Source organism: Megalobrama amblycephala, linkage group LG2 (genome assembly GCF_018812025.1).
Source record: "Megalobrama amblycephala isolate DHTTF-2021 linkage group LG2, ASM1881202v1, whole genome shotgun sequence".
Taxonomy (NCBI): Eukaryota; Metazoa; Chordata; class Actinopteri; order Cypriniformes; family Xenocyprididae; genus Megalobrama; species Megalobrama amblycephala.
In genome coordinates this window covers 30,856,686-30,878,713 of record NC_063045.1, presented here as the reverse complement: position 1 = coordinate 30,878,713, position 22,028 = coordinate 30,856,686, and the positions used below count along the sequence as shown (strand labels likewise).

At 36.8% G+C, this 22,028-nt stretch overlaps 1 protein-coding gene across 7 annotated transcripts in view; it reads left to right on the top strand.

Moving 5' to 3' along the window:
- Positions 1 to 22,028, top strand: part of mark1 (MAP/microtubule affinity-regulating kinase 1) — a 63,981-nt gene that overhangs the window by 23,658 nt on the left and 18,295 nt on the right. For 5 of the 7 annotated variants that reach the window (XM_048170050.1, XM_048170023.1, XM_048170015.1 and 2 more), the window contains exons 4-13: positions 1,798 to 1,878; positions 11,917 to 11,965; positions 13,698 to 13,763; positions 13,856 to 13,926; positions 15,829 to 15,885; positions 16,022 to 16,258; positions 16,726 to 16,845; positions 18,687 to 18,786; positions 18,985 to 19,097; positions 21,496 to 21,649. In XM_048170050.1, the coding sequence (XP_048026007.1) occupies positions 1,798 to 1,878; positions 11,917 to 11,965; positions 13,698 to 13,763; positions 13,856 to 13,926; positions 15,829 to 15,885; positions 16,022 to 16,258; positions 16,726 to 16,845; positions 18,687 to 18,786; positions 18,985 to 19,097; positions 21,496 to 21,649 (1,048 nt within the window). The remainder of the gene's footprint in view (positions 1 to 1,797; positions 1,879 to 11,916; positions 11,966 to 13,697; positions 13,764 to 13,855; positions 13,927 to 15,828; positions 15,886 to 16,021; positions 16,259 to 16,725; positions 16,846 to 18,686; positions 18,787 to 18,984; positions 19,098 to 21,495; positions 21,650 to 22,028) is intronic. The other 2 variants (XM_048170043.1, XM_048170034.1) reach the window with 1 other exon arrangement.

Sequence of the window (22,028 nt, the reverse complement as noted above, 5' to 3'; positions counted from 1 at the left end):
AGCTGGTGATTTCCAAAACCGTCATGAAATGATGATAGCCAGCTCACTCAGAGGTGTTATTTGCAGCCAGTCTTGACTTAATGGACTAATGTGAAAGACAGCATTAAATGGCTTGTGAAGCATAGATTTCTTTTCTTCGTTGATGCATTTCTATCTGAGTGGGTTATATCAAAGAGATTGCCCTTTTATCACAGAACCATGCTATTTCAGAAACATACTATAATTACACATTTATAACAGTTATCTACAATAAAAGAGTAAAAATCTTGAGGCTTGAATTAGCAATACAATTTTGTTTGTAGCTTTTAAAGCTGCACTGTGGGATTTCTGTGCCAATAGTGGCACCTGAAGCAGTGGTTCTAAACAAGGGGGCCTTAATATATCTTGAACTAATTTAAAATAAATTAAGACAATCAACAGACTTTTTATTTTATTGACCCCCTCAACAACTGTAGAAGAAGAAGAAGAACCAGAATTCCCACAGTCTTGGATAAGTCCTGGATATATGAGGAAATTTTAAAGGGGTGGTTGATTATGATTTCTCTTTTTTAACTTTAGTTAGTGTGTAATGTTGCTGTTAGAGCATAAACAACATCTGCAAAGTTACGACACTCACTAACCGTTCAGAAACGTCCAGATGCATTCTATAAGTTGCAACATCTTCCTGAGTGTCTGACTCCAGTTTGAACAATGTAAGGCTGAACACTGTTACTGACAATCATCATTTTGGCTGCGTGAGATTCTCCTGCTTTGTTGTTGATGAGCAACCGAAGCGTGAGCTGTTAAAGCTCCGCCCTTTTCTGGAAAGAGGGCTGGGAGCAGCAGCTTATTTGCATCTAAAGGGGCACACACAAAATTGGCGTGTTTTTGCTCACACCTAAATAGGGGCATATTTGACAAGATATAATAAATGATCTGGGATATTTTGAGCTGAAACATCACAGACATATTCCGGGAACACCAGAGACTTATATTACATCTTGTAAAAGGGACATAATAGGTCCACTTTAAAAGTGTGATTTTTAAGCTTGGAAAAGTCATGGAAATTAATAAAATGTTAAAACGCCAGTAAAATAAATATGTTTTTAAATCTTTCTCATTAATCCTTATTTAGTAAATTATGATCAGCTGGAAAAACTCTCAACAACTTGGAGTCAAAAATGTTGACCTAATGGATTTGCGAAAATAATACTTTGCGAAAAACAAAAATACTAATCTGTTTCCTAAAAATTCCCCTCATCTTCCATTGTTCAGTAAGAGCAATTGAGGGTTTTGAAATTCCATGTGAGTCTTAAATGAAGTCCCTAAGGATTTCGGAGATGTGGTCTTAAACGAGACAACGATCTAGGATCGGATGGTCACAAATGGCAAAATTACTTCCGTTAAGTGACCTTCGCCTGTACACTTCACTAACATCCTCTGATGAAGGACCGTTCATGAAGGGATTGTATTGATCACTTTCATTCGGAGCAACCCTCTGCATAGATTCTCCTTCCTCCAAGGCCTTCAAGGACATCAGAATGATGTTTGGAATTTGCTTTTAATGCTTTAAGACCTTGTTAAATTATTTGGTTTCATTAGAAAACTGCATTTTATTAATGTTCCAGTAGCTCAGCTGGTAAACCTTGACAGAAAACGCATTAATTTAACTGATAAAATGAATCTACTGTACATTGGTTTGGATCAAAGTGTTTTCCAAATTAATGTATGTGAAGTTTTATTTCTGTACATTTAATTATCTCATTTGAATATTTTAATGAGGCCGTTTCTCCTTTTTTTGATTGATGTGCGCATTAGCATTGCTTGAACAGATGGACAGTGAAACCTACACTGATCGCTCTTGCCTCACGTTTCGACAGCAAGATTAATGACCGCATGGTGAGGTTTACACACACACACACACACACACAATGTCAGAGTTTGTCTGTAAATACGGTTGTCTCACCCCCTCCCCCAACAGCGCTCATCCAGTTACTTTTTTTTTTTTTTATTGTTAAACACCTGAGGTCAAGAATGAATTCTCTTCCTGTAGCTTTATTCACCCAGTAATCAACATTGAAAATAACAGCTGTAATCGGCATGCTGGTTCTGCTTGTCCGAGAGCCTTCCCCAACCTCTGTGTCATCTTACTCTCATGAAAGTGAGTGCCCATCTTCTCTCATCCAACGTTTGCTGGTTTCTTGAATTGATGCTCATTTATTCGCTATTTTGAAACATTTGTAGGCTGAGTCTGATGCTTTAGAAGAGTCCTTAAAGCTGCTTTTTTGAGCGAATTTGTGTGACCAGTCGAACCCGATGGAAAATTTGCATGGGGAAATCTTTTGCAAAAATTCCCAATTGTGTGGATTCCTATTGAAGTTACTCAATTTCATCCACAAATTCACAGAACAACGGTAAATGTGCCCTGCATCTTTAGTGTAAACTAATCTAGGGCTGGACTATTATGACAGAAATCATAGTTGTGTAATATTTCCCTTTAGGTTTATTATTAGAGTAGAGTGTTTCTGCCATAATGCCCCTTGCCCTTCAGAGCACTTACTTTAAGACCATAGCGATGCTCACTTTACAACATAATTTGTCATGAGCGAGTTTGTTCAATCTCTGTGAGTGACAGAAAACTAACATGTCCCCCCTGCTGTGATGACGTCTGTATAAATCAGGGGGATTGAGATGCACAACAGCATGCAAAAACATTAATTTCATTGTAGGACCCACTACAGGAAATGACACACTTGTCAGTGTCAGAGTGGAATGTTGCTGTGGCTGTTTTTAGAAATATCATTGTAAAAATAGAAGCTTGGGCTCCTCTGCTGATTATTTACCAGAGCAGACTGCCAAGAAGAATCACGCTTTCTCTTTTTTCCACTCAATTTCCCTTCTTCTCCTTTGCCTCCAACTTTTCAAAGGACAGGGAGAGCACATTCATCGTGACAGACAGAGATCAGAGGTCACATGAACAGACACATTTCTGCTGTGCTAATGAGATCTCTCACAAACTTCATGATATATGGTTCATCAGAATAATTAGCTTGTTTTATTAATCTCATTATATTATTTAACTTTAAATGCTTTATTAATTACATGATTGCTTCCATAATCAAAATCCATATTTAAACAAAAAATAAAAATATTGTGAAAGATTGTGAAAATTTTTTGTTTATGTATTTGCATACAATTCACATTATGGAAATTAGTCAGAGGCACTTTCCATTAATATGGTTTGCAAAAGGCCTTGAAAAAAATTACATTTTTATTTTATTTTTTCAACAAATCTTTCAAAAATGCTCATTGTCATAATCTAAAAATTACATTAAATGTTTTACATTACAGTTTCCAGTTGTTACCATAAATTAGAAATGACTGGGAACAATTTGAAATCCTTATTTGTATTATTTGTTATTTTATAGCAATCAAGAAAGAAAGAAAAAACTAATCTATATTTTTTAAACAAATGTATCAATATACAAATGATGAATAGGATTGATAATTTAGCTTGATGAATGCAATTGACATTACAGTTAAGGTAAAAATTGAGAAAATAAGGTTTAAGGTCATTTTCTTGACTTCCTGCTGTGCAAAGGTCCAAAAGTTTTATGTTAGAAAATAGTTATTTACATTTATAATAGTTTTCAATTAAAAAAACACGGAATTTGGAAAGCAAATAGTACATATTGAAAAATGACAAATAGATTATTAAAAATATCTCTTGTCAAAACATTTTAATTATTATAGAGGTTGACTTTTAAATGAATTTATATTTAAAGGTGCCCTAGAATTAAAAATTGAATTTACCTCGGCATAGTTGAATAACAAGAGTTCAGTACATGGAAAAGACATACACTGAGATTCAAACTCTATTGTTTCCTTCTTCTTATGTAAATCTCATTTGTTTAAAAGACCTCCGAAGAACAGGGGAATCTCAACATAACACAGACTGTTACGTAACAGTCGGGGTGTACGCCCCCAATATTTGCATATGCCAGCCCATGTTCCCAACATTATGAAAGGCATATATACATGCAGCATACATGACGAACATCTTGTAAAGATCCATTTGAGGGTTATATTAGCTTTGTGAACTTTGTAAATGCACTGTATTATAGTCGAGAGCTCGATGGGCAGGGAGCATGAGATTTAAAGGGCCAGCAGCCCCTGAATCGGTGCATAGTTAATGATGCCCCAAAATAGGCAGTTAAAAAAATTAATTTAAAAAAATCTATGGGGTATTTTGAGCTGAAACTTCACAGACACATTCAGGGGACACCTTAGATTTATATTACATCTTGTAAAAAAACGTTCGATGTAGGGCTGGGCGATATATTGCATGCAATTGTCACGCGCATTTCGTCAGTAAAGCCGGTTCCCTGATTACCGCTAAATCACCATCACCTGCTTTCAAATGGAGCGGCATTTAATAGACAGAGCCGTAGATCACTGAAAAGCCACGCAATATCGCGTTCATTATCGCAGATGAATCGCCTTCGATATTGAATATTGCGTGACTTTTCAGTGATCTACGGCTCTGTCTATTAAATGCCGCTCCATTTGAAAGCAGGTGATGGCGATTTAGTGGCAATCGGGGAACCGGCTTTACTGACGAAATGCGCGTGACAATCGCATGCGATATATCGCCCAGCCCTAGTTCGATGACACCTTTAGGATAAAGTATTTGCTGGGTTATTTGAGTCTAAATGTTGCTGTAACACAGAGATGTTTTCTAGAGTGACATTCCCAAATAGATTTATTTGTGATCCAAAAAAATGCCATGATCCTGAGGAGACACACCACAGAACAAAGACATTCCTGGATGGCTTTGTGGTGAGATCAATTGATCCATCGGTCTGTATTGTTGGCTCTTTCAGGGCTGTTATTGTCAGTCCAGTGCTGGATGATTTCAGAAGTTTGCTAATTACTAGCTAAGTTTCCATCCACCTATTTTTATGCACATTTAGGTGCACATAAAATCTAAAAATGTGCATTAGAAACTTCTGAGGAAACATTTTTTTATCCAATACGAAGACATGCACATAAACTATGATCTCAACAGAAAACTCATGTGACTTTGCCTAAGAAAGGATGTGATTGGATAACTGGGCTAACCAGTGAAATAGTTTCATTGTACAGCTTCTCAAATGTTGGTTTGGTAGTTCTGAAAAGCCTGATTTGGTTTCATACCAGAAGCTTTTCCCACTATTGCATTCCCAAACACCAGCATCCGAATGCAAGAGAACATGACAGCGTTTATTGCGCTTTGTCTGCTGCTCTTAGACGCAACTATAATGGAGGAAAAAGAGCCACAGTGGCTTCCCTGATTGCAGCAACTTCCATTTTTGTTACAGACGTTTTGCACCAATGTCCCAGGAAGTGACGATTTTGTTCTCATGAAGACATAAGATGGAACGCTGCTTTATTAGATATTTCAATTTTGACACAAGCTAAATTCGCAACTTTAGATGGAAACAAAGCTACTTTCACCATAGTGGGTTTTACTTTATATGAATAGGGATTGTTGTCTCTTTTATTTTTTAAAAGCAGTAAAATCACAAATCTTGTGTACTTTAGAAATATTATCAAACATAATTAAAAAAGTATGAATTTAATTTCAACAAATTGTAGAACAAAATGAACCTTTTACTTGTTTTAATTACCAAAAATGCTATATTAAAAATTGAATGTATTCCTCAGAAATCCATTTAGCCCTGCACTCATAAAAATAGTTTCTTTAAGTAAATACAAATATTTGAATTTGTCACTATTACATAATATTTAAATGTGCAGTTTACTTAATAATGTTATGTTTATTATGTAAGGTGAACATATTTATTGACAATTTACCTTATTAAATTAACTATTTGCTCTACAAATGCACTCAAAAAATAGTTAATTGAACAAACTCAATTGAATTGAGAGCAGGAATTCCATCCTATAAACGTGTATATGAGGCTCACAGCCTAAACACAGGCGCGACTCTTCTGCATGATGGTAACTACAAAATTCAAAAACATTACAGAAACTCCTCTAAATGTCCAGCATAACTGAACATTAAACACTAACATAAACTAATGACATCTTTCCCTTTACTGAAAAACACAGTAATCCCAAAATTTACTCTCCTAATGCAGTCCCTTGCAAAGCAGGCTGGGAACTACGGATACACTGCCCAGTTAGTTATGTCAACATTAATTTGTGCGTTTCACTCAGCAATGTTAAGTTGACTGAACAAACACTTAAGTAAATCTGACAATACTCATTTTTAGTAGAAACAACTCAGTTAAATTAAGTTATTGTAGTTACATGAGTTTTTTAAAGGTGCCATCGAATTGAAAATTGAATTTACCTCGGCATAGTTAAATAATTAGAGTTCTGTACATGGAAATGACATACAGTGAGTCTCAAACTCCATTGTTTCCTCCTTCTTATGTAAATTTAATTTGTGCAAAAGACCTCTGAAGAACAGGCGAATCTCAACATAACACCGACTGTGACGCAACAGTCGGGATCATTAATATGTTCGCCCCCAATATTTGCATATGCCAGCCCATGTTCAAGGCATTACACAAGCCAGTATTAACGTCTGGAGCTGCACAGCTGAATCATCAGACTAGGTAAGCAAGCAAGGACAATAATGAAAAATGGCAGATGGAGCAATAATAACTGACATGATCCATGATATCACAATATTTTTAGAGATATTTGTAAATTGTCTTTCTAAATGTTTCGTTAGCAAGTTGCTAATGTACTGTTAAATGTGGTTAAAGTTACCATCGTTTCTTACTGTATTCATGGAGACAAGACTGTCGTTATTTTCATTATTAAACACTTGCAGTCTGTATAGTGCATAAACACAACTTCATTCTTTATAAATCTCTCCAACAGTGTGTAATGTTAGCTTTAGCCACGGAGCACTATCAAACTCATTCAGAATCAAATGTAAACATCCAAATAAATACCATACTCACATGATCTGATATGCTGCATGACGAACACTTTGTAAAGATCAATTTTGAGGGTTATATTATCTGTGTGAACTTTGTTTATGCAATGTATTATAGAGTTGTGAGCTTGGGGGTGGGGAGCGCGAGCATTTAAAGGGGACACGCACAGAAACGGCGCATTGCTAATTATGCCCCAAAATAGGCAGTTAAAAAATTGAATAAAAAATCTATGGGTTATTTTGAATTGAAACTTGACAGACACATTCAGGAGACACCTTAGACTTATATTACATTTTGTGAAAAAGGTAGGGCTGGACGATTATGGCCTAAAATCAAAATCTCGATTAATTGAACATTTTACCTCGATTACGATTAATGAACGATTATTTTGTTTCTGGGTTTTTTTTTTTGCCCTCATAGTTCACTGACAAGGTTAGGCTACTGTAAATATGCTTGACTATTATTATATTTTTTCCTATTGAAAGAGCGATCTGACATAGCTCACTATCAGCAATTAGTCACTATCTGCTCGTTGTAAATCAGATAGCACAGTACCAGTGAGAGCGATTGCGTGTGAATTAGTCATACTGTCTCTCTATTAATTGTGAAGCTGTGGGTTGTTAATAGTTCCTTCAAAAGTAGAAAAATAAATGCTTTAATAAGTTTTGAGTTTCTAAGCTACTTTAGTGATAAATCACAGGACAGGGCTGACAGCTAGTATCTGCGTTCCTCTCTGTGCGCGCGATCTTCACGTTTTGTGCAGCTACTGTTTGTATGAATGTTCATGCCACAATGCAGCTGTGCGAACGCGGTAGCTCGATATAATAATACACATCCGATCGTCTAATCGCTTGAATGTCCAAACCATAAAATAAATACAACTGACAAAGTTTAGGGAAGACGCAAGGCTCACCGCTCACGCGGCATCACTAGGTGTTGAACCAGCGTTCACCTCCGTGTTTTGCTTTTATGCCACTGACTGGACGGGGCAGAGTCGTGCTATGTTTTTAAAGGGGAAGGATTAAAAAAACGAAATAACCGACATGGGAAAATTACGTCGGTTAGAGGTTCTGAATTTCGGTTTCGATTACTTTTCGATTAATCGTCCAGCCCTAGTTCTAGGGCACCTTTAAGTAATGTGAACAAGGATGGTTTAAGTTAAACTAACAACAGTGAAAGTTCATTTTTTTGAGTGATGTGTGAGCAAGGTTATTGTAAGAAAAATAATCATGAGAAATTACAGAAATTTCAGTGACTTCAAACATTTGGTCCCAAACTTATTAGGTCCTTTGGAGTAATAGCTTAATAATAATAATAATAAAAATCTGTTACTTGCAATCCTGTTACATATTTAGATTTTTATAGTGTTTATTTTTTTTCTTATTTAATTTAATTTCATTGCTTAATTGTATTGATTTGTGAATGTCTTACAAGAAAAATAACAAAATCAAGTAAAATTATTTAGAATGTTTTTAAAAGTGTAACATGGCTGGAAAAAAATCAAACCTCATACAAAATATAAAAAAATTAAATTGGTCATATATTCACTTTGCTTTTCCGAGGCAACATTTTCTGAAGCATCTTCTTTCACTGACACAAAAATCCCATTTTTACTGTATTATTATTCACTATCGTGTATATATAGAACGTTTTTATAATATTTTTAGTCTGTATTTTGTTGAACTGTTCCACAGATTAATCCGTCACATCACATCTATCTCCTGTCCTATTCCGATCACGTGCACAGTTTTGTCTATCTGACGACATGCTGCAGGGCTGGACATGCTCGTTCATTCATGCAGCACTCATTCACAGAAAATGGCCTCCTGTTGTTTTTACTATATAAAGAGAATCTGTGAGGAGCCCCTGAAAGAGCACCTGTCTTCAAGAGTGTTTTTGTGTGTACGGCAGCTTTTTACAATGAGAAAAGAAGCATAAAGGGACACTGAGGGAAGAAACGGGGAGTAGTGTTTAGGATCCATCCTGTATTTTACTATTAGACTTTTGACTGTTGGCTTTGGATTATTCTGGCCAAGAGCAGCCCACTTAGACAGGAAGAGACTCTGACTGACATGTAAAGCAACCAACCACGGTTTGTTTTTTGTATATACAGCTGAGTAAATATGAAAACAGATATTTCCATGAAAGAAGACGTGCTCATGAGTGTTTGATTTAATTAAAAAAATTAAATCAAATATATTTTTTTATCAATGCCATGAACCATGAACCTTGCAAACTTTGGTGAAGTGACGGTTCTTCCTCTGAAGTGCTCATTCATTGTAGCATCCTGGCACCTTTAAATGCGACTTTATTTCTTTTTCAACTTTATTGCTTGTTGTTTTTAGGGCCTCCGGGGGTACTTAAAAAGTCTTAAAATCAGTTTTATCAAATTTAAGGCCATAAAACGTCTTAAAGGTGCTAAAGAGGTTCTTTTTGTCGACTGAGTTTTTGAAATGAGCGCATGGGTAAGAACAACCCCCCTCCTTCACAGCTCATTTAGAGGGAACGCCTCCCAAAACTCTTGCACGAGAGTGTTTACCACCGGCATTCGCTGTGTTATTAAGCCGGGCACACATTTAACGACTAGCTAAAACATTCTGACTGTGCTCAACATACAGCGATTGTTTCCTGCTCCTGAAGCAGATTTATATACTTTCACATGGAATTTGAACACCGACTGTAATCGCAGACTGAAAGCAACTGGCTCTGACTGGACGCGTTTGAGCGCGATCAGTCATAAGTATCAATTTACATTCATAATCGGCCTTACAATCGTTAAGTGTGTGCGCGACTTAAAGCCGCGCACACACTTAGTGGATTCATTACGTCTGCAGTTGTTACTCCTGTCTCCTGACAAAAACATTGCATGTGGCGACTGTGGAGTGTGGAATGTTACTGGAGCGCGCAGCCACGCGTCTCTCACATGGATCGTCATGGCAGTGATTGACAAGCCAGAGGGCCAATCGTTTACGCGATGATCGCGTAAACGATTGGCTGATGTTTTTAAGGCCCTACCTCGTGCACAGATGATGTATATTCAGGGGCGTAGTTTGTGGGGGGGATGGGGGGGAGGTAACCCCCCCAATATTCAAATGCTTCAGTTACAACCCCCCCAATATTTCAATATGAAAATCACAGTAGATCAAATGAAAAATATGTAGAATTCATTTATTTTGTAACAATAATTTTGCTTCTATTCAAATATGAGTTTGTCATAATAAATTAGACAAAAATATTCTCACCCTCCATTGAACCGATTGGTAACGCCCAACCAATGCGTGTCGCTCTTTCACCAAAACAACGCGAGTAGTGCTGTACTGTTTGAATGAGAGAGCGCGGGTATCACCAAAAATGAAGAGAACCGCTGCCCAGCCAACTATATTAAACCGCTGGTCCATTAAAAAGAATAAAGCATGTACTGAGAAGGAGGTATGAGAATGTTGTGTAATACACTCATATTTTAGCTAGCTAATCCATTGCAATGTAGCCATGACTATCAGTGTAACTGTAACCAGTTACCAAAACAGCCGTGTGTTTTGTTAGTTCATTTTTCAATGGTGTCTGTAATGATCAATGACAAAAGTATTCACATCGGTGTTTGTTTTCTTCCTAAATTAATCTGACTTTTGAACGAATTGGCTGAATGAACGATTTAAGTGACTCTCTCAATAAAAAAGCGAATCGCTGCCGCCTACTGGCGGTTTCAATATTTAACATAATTTCTTTCTTTTTAGAATCACTCAGTTATGTTAGAATTTGATGAATGATTATACATAAATTTCATAAAGTTATGATAGATAGATAGATAGATAGATAGATAGATAGATAGATTATCCAGTAACGCTACACATAAAACAGATTATTAATTTTTAATAAAAAACAGGCAGCATACGTTCAACCCCCCCAATGATGAAACCAAATCTACGCCCTTGTGTATATTAATATTATTACTTTCAGTGCACCTAATAAATAGTCTTTTATCAGTTAGTAAAGACAGTTTCAAGTAATATTGCAAAAATGTATAAAACAAAACATCCCCTTTAGCACCTTTAAATATCTTAAATGGTGTAAGAGTTCTTAAATTTGGGGATGGAAAAACAGGAATCATGATGATTACACTATGGTTTAATGAAATAAATGTGAGCGCTGCATGTTTGAATGTAAAAACATGGAGTAAAAAATAATCATATATTTTTAAATAAATATAAATGTAATCAATTTTGACGCATCTCTTTCCTTAAAAAAATTGTTTAAAGCCTGAGATATGAGGTTTATCATCTTATAAAACATAGTTTTAGTCCAAATATGTTTTTTATAGTCATTTTATGGTTTAATTGCCATTATACGATTGTATTTGTGCGGGTCTTAAAAAGAACAAAATTTCACTTTAAAACCCCTAGTTTTAAGAAAGTTTTTGTCGTGTTGGCTGTTTTTGCAATGGTGGAAAATAAGGAAGTACTTTACTATGTTATCAGAGGATTTTTATTTGGTAAAACTTTCACTTCACTTCATTCCAAAGCACAATATACTTTTTACTCCACTACATTTCATAAAAACATATTGCTCCTTTTAATTTCGAAACAAAGAAATCAACTCCCACACTTTGAGACACGATTCATAAACAAGCAGAATTTTTTTTTTTAATTAACCGGTTGCAAAATGGACTGATTCGATTGCAACTTACTGATTCTGTGATCCGGTCAGAGCGATTCTCCATTTAACAATTCACCAAATTGTTCATGTCTGACTCAACGTGAGCCAAAAACAGGGAGATCCTCGAAGCTTGAGTGTGTGCGCGACTGATGGTACAAAAAAATTAGTTATTAATGCTGAAGTTCAGGTATTATTTATTGGAAAACATGATATTGTACCATGGCCAAAAATGAAAATTTCAAAGTTAAACTGCAGAATATGCATGTAAAACTGAATGATAAATATAAAATGTTTCCTCTAATGTTTCTGTCTCTATTTGTACCCACAGCTCTTTCGTGAAGTGAGGATTATGAAGGTCTTAAATCATCCTAATATAGGTAAGACATTATTTTGATATTCACCTTAAATTAAAGATCACTAGAAGATATTCTGTACTTTTTTTGTATGTGAAATTCTCTTACGTTTCTTGGATCAAAATCAGGTTATAATTTCAGTCATAATTTGACAACTGTGACTTTTGAAAATTTAAAGGGATAGTTCACCTAAAAATATCAATTCTGTCATCAGTTACTCACCCTCATGTCGTTCCAAACCCATATCACTTCAGTTCGTCTTCGAAACACAAATGAAGATATTTTAGTGAAATCTGGCGGATTTCTGTCCCTCCATTGAAAGTCCGTTCTCCCAAAACTCTGGCGGTTCAAAACATTCATAAAGAGATCGTAAAATGAATTCATATGAATCGAGCAGTTTAATCTAAATTAGGGCTGCACGATATATCGCATGAGATTGTCACGCGCATTTCATCAGTAAAGCCGGTTCCCTGATTACCGCTAAATCGCCATCACCTGCTTTCAAATGGAGCGGCATTTAATAGACAGAGCCGTAGATCACTGACAAGCTACGCAATATCGCGTTCATTATCGAAGGTGATTCATCTGCGATATGAACGCGATATTGCAATCTCATGCGATATATCGTGCAGCCCTAATCTAAATCTTCTGAAGAGAGACAGTCGCTTTATATGATGAACAGATGTAAGTTAGGCTTTTATTCATTTTATTTTATTCATTTTATTCTTTCATACATAGAGCACATCAAATATGGTAAACAGAAGCTCAAGCATTTTCGCTTGACACATGAAAACATAACTCATTGGTTCATCATATAAAGCGATCATGTCTCTTTAGAAGACTTAGAGTTTGATTGATATGGATTCATTTTATTTTCCTTAACAATATCAACACTGGCGTGAGGCCCTAAAATGACTTTCATAACACCTGATCAAGATCATTTAAGCACCAGGGCTGCAAAGACCTACTAACCAGAAATGTCTTCCTTCATCTCCGTCTTGCTTTAATTCACAGCCCAGTTTCTTCCATGACATAGCACTTTCTTTCTCTTTTCTGATGTTAACTTGATTATTTATATTCCTAATGGAAGGGAATCATGGGAGAGTCATTCAGACAAGCTGCTTTAGCACGATTTGCTCTACGCGGCACATGTCTGACCAACTCAGCTCTTTTTTGCCTCTCTTAACATCACAAGACTCCGTTTTCACTTCTGTATTGATCACCATGACTGGCTGTTTCAGCTGTTCTCCTGCTGGGACCGCATGCGTGTCAGTGCTGGCTTCTGATTGGCCGAGACTGAGCTGGATTTTAGATTAATCAAACTAAAAGCGGTGATTACCCACCTATCCCTGCCACTTTCCTAATACACACACACACACACAAAATGCATGTTAAGGACTGCATGCAGGAAGCAGTCAGACGCTATTAGAGTCTGTCCACAGAGGCTTGATTGAATTATTGAAGCTCTTCACATACCGTGAAGCATCACTATGAAATGGAAAGAAACTGTGTGACGTCTTGCATGTATTTTAGCATATCTCCATAACAAGCATCCCTGGCGTGTTGTTTCTCCATGTCATAGATGAGTTCCTGAGAGAATTCAAGCAAAGATCAATGGCTAGTTGCGTAAACTTAGCCTCTATGTGAAGCCTGTGTCTTAAGAACTAGATAGTAGATAGTCATTAGTTTATTCGGCCTAAAATATTTAATTTAATTTTATCTATTTAATCACTCTCTATATCTGTCTCTCTTTCAGTTAAGTTATTTGAAGTCATTGAAACAGAGAAGACACTTTATTTAATAATGGAGTATGCGAGTGGAGGTGAGTTTGATGGACAGGTGAAATACATATTTAATATGACTCTTAGCGCTCATCATGTCACACACGTCTCTGAATGTCTCTGTTTATGTCAGGTGAAGTGTTTGACTACTTAGTTGCTCATGGGAGGATGAAGGAAAAGGAGGCCAGAGCAAAGTTTCGGCAGGTGAGACACACATCTCCGTCTCTGTCTGTCTCTCCTCTGTCTCTGTCTTATCAGTGATAAAACCATCAATATAAAATATTACAATTACAAGGTATGTTTGTTCAAAAAACAGAATTTCTTAATTCTGTAAATATTTGTATGTACAAACTTTACTGATATGTCAATTTTATTTTAAAGTTTTTATCATCTTTTCTTACAGTGACAAGGGATTTGTAGTAGGTCTGGCATGCTACCTTAAAATGGTAAAAATAAATATTAAATTTACATTTTTTGATTTGCATAAAAATATAATAAAGAAATAAAATATACTTAATTACATGTAACTATAGTTACTATAAAAGTCAGTAATGGAATAGGTACTAATATATAATGAATAAGTACTAGTATCTAATCTAGTTACAGTTTGAGGGGATATTGCTTACTATCAAAATAGTTACTAGCAACCAAAAAAAAAAAAAAAGTAAAAATAGTTACTTGTAGAGAACTATTTGAGGTATATTCAATATTATTTTGATAAAATAAAATTCAAATTATCAAGAAAATCTTAATAAATATTTTTTTGGCAGTTTCGTAAAGACTACTCACGAATACAAGAGTGTTATTTAACACATCTCTGATTTTAACTTTTATTATTCTTGAATTCTTTTAAAATATTGGTTTCAGTGAATCAGTGTTTTATTGAATTAAATGTTCACCAAAGTCCCTACATATTAATTTGACCTACTTTATGATATTTTTGTACAAATATATGTGGGTAAATATTGCTGTTCATTAATATGTATTGTATTAGTTTCATAAAATTAATTAAACGAAATACACTTATTTTAACATTATTTATTGCATTTTGACTCTAACTGACGAAGGCTATTTGGTTGAAAAGAGGATTCCTAAAACATCTATTAAAAAAAATAAAAAAAAACATTTATAGAATATCAGATATATTATTTAACATTAATGGAACCTTTAAAAAGGAAATAAGCATCTTCCCCATTTTATGACCTGTAATCAATGTTGATAAATGTTAATACGGTTTAGATGTACTCACTGAACTCATTCACACCCTCTAGTGGTGACGGCGTCAGTAAAGCGTTTGTCAGGTTTCCCTCTGATTAGCTGTTCATGTGATAACTGTAAATGAACAGACATTTCAACTTCAGGGTGAGTGTAATTGAACCCCCTGCTGCCGTGCAATAATTAATTGGCCATTTTCAGTCGTGCTCTGCTAATGAAGGCAAATAAAAGCCCAGGGCTGCAGTCACTGCTTTTTATGCTGCAGCACATTTCACTGCAGGAGGTGATTAGTGAGAATATAAGACCCCAGTCTCTCTCTCTCTCTCTTTCTCTCTCTATCCATCTCTCTATATTTCTCTTTCAACTACAGTGACATACTACAGTTATGGCATTTTCACACCTGGCTCGTTTGGAGTGTTTGTTTCAGAACCTGACGCATTTTCTCCCTTAGTTCGGTTCGTTTAGGCATGTATGAACTTGTGGCTTGCTTGTGGTTAGAAAGCAATCCGACCCAACTGACCAACAAACCAGGCTGTATCTCAAAAAGCCACAATAAACCCATGGAGCTATTGTCTATCCATCCTGATGGATGGTGAACTCTGGCCAATGAGAGGACAGTTAACTCTCACGTTACTTGTATTTTGGTCTATTTAGAAATGTTGCATTGTGAAAGCGAACCGAACCAAGAAGAAATTTCAACATTATAACAATTTGAATTCCTTTTTCGGAACTAAGCAAACGATCTACAGGTGTGAAAATGGCATGTCTGTCTAGCGCATATGTACAATTTGGAGACTTTCTCAGCTTTAATTTGCAGATAAAAAAAGCCTGGCTTGTGGAATGACGCATTAATTGGCATGCTAATGTGACTTTGTGTGTGTGTGAGTACAGATTGTGTCTGCAGTGCAATACTGCCATCAGAAGAGAATAGTCCACAGGGATCTCAAGGTGAGACTCGCTCAAGGAGGTCACACATACACCGTTTAAGCCTGTGGTGTAGATCTGGTCACTTTTAATGATTTGTGTTTCATTGATTTCTAATATTCGTAAACAATGCTGACCGCTTTGTGTCTCTCTTTGAAAGGCTGAGAACTTGCTGCTAGATGCGGACATGAATATAAAGATTGCTGACTTCGGCTTCAGTAATGAGTTCACCATCGGGAGTAAGTTGGACACGTTCTGTGGCAGTCCGCCGTACGCGGCTCCAGAGCTCTTCCAGGGAAAGAAGTATGATGGGCCAGAGGTGGACGTCTGGAGTCTGGGGGTGATTCTCTACACGCTTGTCAGCGGGTCACTTCCCTTTGACGGACAGAATTTGAAGGTCATTTCCTGTTACATTCAAGATCACTTAAAGGTGCTCTAAGCGATCCTGAGCGGAGTAACTTCCTGTTGACGTTCGAAGTGTTGTCAAACAAAACAGAGGCTAGCTAGACCCTCCCTCCTCCTCCTCCTCCCCCTCCCGTCCGTGCTTCCTGAAACAGTCATGAACGCGCATTTAAAATCATTCTTGTCGGTTATTGGCTGGAGCATGTTTATTATGATTCGTAGTCCAGGCTGCACCAGTTTGTTTTTATTGCCGTTTTCGGAGCTTGTGGCGACTACAGAGATCGCGTTTTTTTTACAGTGTGTTCAGGGGACAGGCAGCTAGCGGATAGTGAGGAGATGTTTGCTGTATGTGACAAAAAATTTTTTGGCCTAAAAACGCGTGACATCGCTTGGAGCACCTTTAAGGCCTGTTCCCTACAAGCACACTGTTCGTTGTCTTACTCTGAATGTTGGTCCACACAGGAGCTGCGAGAGAGAGTTTTGCGAGGGAAGTATCGTATACCATTCTACATGTCCACAGACTGTGAAAATCTTCTGAAGAAACTGTTGGTGCTTAATCCAGGCAAACGTGGAAGTCTAGAGGTGAGACTGCTCTACACACTTCACACACCCATCTGAGTTTTTGAAAGAAAAAACATATTTTTTTTCTTCTGTGGAACACAAAAGATGTTTAACAGACTTTTCTCACTGCTCTTTTCTATACACGAAAGCATACTGTGAAGAGGGCAACTGTAAACCCAAAAAAGGACAAAAAGCACCATAAAAGTAGTTCATAAGACCTGTACCGTACGCTATATTCCAAGTCTTATGAAGTCATGTGATTTGTCTTGTAGCTCTCAAATCTCATTCACACTTGTAACCATTAAACCTGGCATGTCACAAATTGTGCTTGTCTAGAAATGACCTGAAGTTCAGTTACTCTAGATAGTGTAAACTGATCAGTCTTCTGTATGAATCTGCTATCAATGGCATCGTTAACCAAATGGCGCAAGCAGATTGGCCCCCCTGTTGTATCTTCAGTTTGTGAGCTTTCTTGCTCAATATTTAAATATTCTGGTCCAGTGTTTGTGTAAGCCGTTCCTGCAGCAGAATTTCTTGTGACCTTCCACCTCCCCCAGCTCCACCTGTCTAAATCTACTACAGAGGATATCATGTACGCCTATTTGTTCAGCAGCAGCATATATTACATGCTTACAGCATACTGGAAACTACAATTTGTAACAATATCTTGAAAAAATGTATATCCAATAAAATTTTCTGTAAAACAGGGAAACATTGTCACAACATAAAGAAAATTAATAATAATAATAATAATAATAATAAAAAAATTGAACAGTATCTTACTTCTGACCATAGTAAAAGTATTTTCTCATCAACTGAAACTTTTCTCTCTGAGATTCCTCAGGCCAGGTAGTACTGAGTGGTAAATAATAATAAATGCATCATCATTTTTATTATTATTATTATTATTATTAAAAATACATTACTATACTAGTACAACTATACTGTAAAATAAAACAAATGTATGTTTCATAATAGGTATATTAATTATTTTACTTTACAGTAGTAAAATTGCAATACTTATGACTTAATTTCTTGGGTTCTTAGTAAAAGCCCAGTGTTACCTATATATATGTGACCCGTGCTGTCAAAATGAGTTGGAATGCACACAGGCTAATTTCGAGCTACAGGCAAAACAAGTGAAAAATGTCAATTTTAGACAAATTTGAGGTTTTCACAAAAATGAGTTCATCAAGCCCTCATCTAGCAATCCAAAGGCTTCAGATAGCAATCAAACATCTAAAAGTCTTTATTTGTTTGTTTTCTGAGAGGAGTACCTTTCCTTTGTCTATGAAAAATGTAGTTTTTCTCTTCTCGCTTCTGTACAACTGGTGCTTCCCTCAGCACAAGTTTGGTATTTTTTTAAAGCACAGAATTCCACTTTGTGAATATTCATAGCGAATTCGATGGCATGAGTCTGAACCAATGAAATGTGATTTTTAAATTTATGCGGATGTAAACAAAATGCGGACTGACAGATCCAAAGTGCACGCACAAAGACGTTGCGATCCCTGTACACACATTTACACAGAGTTACAGTATTTAAAAAAAAATCTGTCTGGATGAGTATTCACGCAAACATTATCTGTTATGTTTTAAGTGAACGTTAAGTCTATCAACTTTTGACTATCGACTATTCGAACAAATCATACATCATTTTGAATGTTTTTAATAGAGAATGTGGAAATAACAATAACTCATTTTTGATCATTTGCTCATTGCGACTAGTTTTACAGTTACAACATTAATCGCAAAACCTGCCTTTCTCATTTTTGCCTTTTTGTATATGTTTTGGTAAAGGCTGTCTGCTGTTCTTTTAGCAGAACAGAATGTGTAGTTTAACGTCTGCCATTCTCACACAGCAAATCATGAAGGACCGCTGGATAAATGTAGGTCATGAGGAAGAGGAACTAAAGCCGTATACAGAACCTGAGCCAGACTTCAGTGACACCAAACGGATAGGTCTGTATCTTCCCTGTCTCTCTCTCCTTATTTCCTACTCATGCATTTGTTTTCATAATGGTCAGAACTTGTCTGGGTCATCATACACTACATGGCAAAAAGCATGTGCGCGTGTGCAAGAAAAACATTTCCCTTGATGCATTAAGAATAACAAAGAAATTCTGTTGGATCATCACATCTTTTTTCTCCCTTTTTCAGAACTGATGATCACTATGGGTTTCCCTAAAGATGAAATCACAGAGGCATTAGTAGGGCAGAAGTATGATGAGGTCATGGCCACTTATCTTCTGTTGGGCAGGAAACCTCCAGAGGCAAGTCACAAGTGTCATGAACTATGATAACATCAGTCATAATGACTGATCCACTTCATATATCCTGTGCAGTGTGATTTTAGTATCATTAAGATACTATTATAGTTAGGGCCCGAGCACTGATGGTGTGAGGACCCTATTGGAATTGCTCAGCCAAAATTTTCTTCTTCTCCAAAATGAATCACATTTTTGAGGGCCTAAACGTTCTCAAAATCTCATGAAACTTTGCACACGCCTCAGAAGTGGTGAAAATTTACATCTGATATGGGTTTCAGAATTAGGTGTGGCAAAATGGCTCGATAGCGCCACCTACAAAATTTCAATTAAGCGCCCTTCGTGCTACGTTTCACGTACAGTTATGAAATTCGGTAGACAGATGTAACAGCCCAATACCTACAAAAAAGCCCCTGGGGTGCAAAGTTTGTAAACCCAACAGGAAGTGAGATATTTTGAATTTTCTTTGCAAAATTTGTGCAGTTTTTGCCATTTCCAGATGTTGTACTTTAATGAACTCCTCCTAGAGCTTTAATCAGATCAACATCATATTTGGTCAGTCTAATCTAAAGGCCTTTGTGACGTTAAATTGCGAAGATCTAGAGTTTTCGCTGAAGGGCGTGTTCGTGGCGGCCTGGCAAAGTTCGATGTTTCGTCATGAAACTGGAAGTTGTTGTAACTCGGGCATACAATGTCTGATCTGCCCCAAACTTCACATGTTTTATTAGAGTCCTGACCTGAAGACATCTATATGACAATATTCAGTAACAGTCATAGCGCCACCTGGGGGCAACAGGAAATGACATGTTTTACACTGTGATTAACTCCACATAGAGATTGAACCAGATCAACATCATATATGGTCAGTCTAATCTAAAGGCCTTTGAGATGTTAAATCGCAAAGATCTTGAGTTTTCTTTGAAGGGCGTGTCTGTGGTGACCGACAAAGTCTGATGTTTCGCCATGTAAGGTGAATCACTTTTTTGAGGGCCGAAAAAACATACTCGAAAACTCATGAAACTTTGCAGATACGTCAGAAGTGGTGAAAATTTACGTCTGATATGGGTTTCAGAATTAAGTGTGGCAAAATGGCTCCATAGCGCCACCTAAAAAATTTAAACGAAGTGCCCCTGACACTACGTTTCACGTACAGGTATGAAATTTGGTACACGCATCTAACAGCCCAATACCTACAAAAAAGTCTCTTGGAGTGAAATCTGAAAACCAACTAGAAGTGAGATATTTTGAATTTTCTTTGCAAAATTTGGGCAGTTTGCCTTTTCCAGGCGTTGTACTTTAATGAACTCCTCCTAGAGCTTTAATCAGATCTACATCATATTTGGTCAGTCTAATCTAAAGGCCTTTGAGACGTTAAATTGCGAAGATCTAGAGTTTTTGCTAAAAGGCGTGTCCGTGGCGGCCTGGCAAAGTTCGATGTTTCGCCATGAAACAGGAAGTTGTTGTAACTCGGGCATACAATGTCTGATCTGCCCCAAACTTCACATGTTTTATTAGAGTCCTGACCTGAAGACATCTGTATGACAATATTCAGTTACAGTCATAGCGCCACCTGGGGGCAACAGGAAATGACATGTTTTACACTGTGATTAACTCCTCCTAGAGATTTAATCAGATCAATGTCATTTTTTGTCAGTCTAATCTAAAGGCCTTTGTGACGTTAAATTGCAAAGATCTTGAGTTTTCGTTGAAGGACGTGTCTGTGGTGACCGACAAAGTCTGTTGTTCCGCCATGAAAAAGGAAGCCGTTGTAACTCAGGCATACAATGTCTGATCTGCTCCAAACTTCACATGTGTGATAAGAGTCCTGGCCTGAACATATCTATATGCCAATATTCAGTTAGTCATAGCGCCACCTGCTGGCAACAGGAAATGGCATGCTTTACACTGTAATTCCCTCCCTGAACCACATTTCAATATGCCACAAAGTACCAAACATACTAGAAACACGTTAAATCATGCAACACTTGGCTAAGTGCTAATGTATGCGATTAACGCCATGAAACAGGAAGTTGTTGTAACTCAGGCATATAATGTCCGATCTGCTCCAAAATTCACGTGTTTGATAACAGTCCGGGTCTGAATACATCTATATCGCAATATTTGGTTATGGTCAAAGCGCCACCTGTTGGCAGCAGGAAGTGTGGCAATTCGAAATGACTTAATGGCATAATTCTCCTGTATTCATTCGCTTACATGCATGTCGACCACTGTTCTCTGTTTTCCTAAGGCCAACGGGTGGCGGTGAGGCCGGGTGCGAGGGCCCTTTCATCGCTGCTTGCAGCTTTAATTTTTATTGTTATTTTGAAGTAGTTTTAGTTACAAATATAGTAATAAAATAACTATAATAACCCTGATCCTGTAAATTTCTGTTTGCTCATTGCAGTTTGAAGGGAGCGATTCACTGTCCACCACAAACCTGTGTCAAAGGTCACGACCCAGCAGCGACCTGAACAACAGCTCTACGCAGTCACCCGCACACTCCAAAGTCCAGCGCAGTATCTCTGCCACGCAGAAACAGCGACGATTCAGCGACCACGGTACAACACGTGATCACACACTCAGACTGCGCAGTATAACATCAACATTTCAGATGAATTCTGAATGAAAAATGATTTAGCTCAAAAAATTGAGTTATCAGTTATCTAATAATTAATTTGCTGATGTATAAATAAAACTAAATTCAGAAACAGTTGTTAGCTCTATTTAGATGTGAAGTCTACATAAAGAAAGTGGCATGCATAGTTTTAAACATATAGTAATTAATATTTTTATTATGGATTTTCATAGTTTTTAAAATAGGAACTTCAGGAAAAATGTAAAACAGTAAAATCTATACATAAAAGGCATTAAAAGGGTTAAATCTGTCTGTTAAAATGAAAATCAACCTCTATTACTTCACAAATTAACTAATTATAC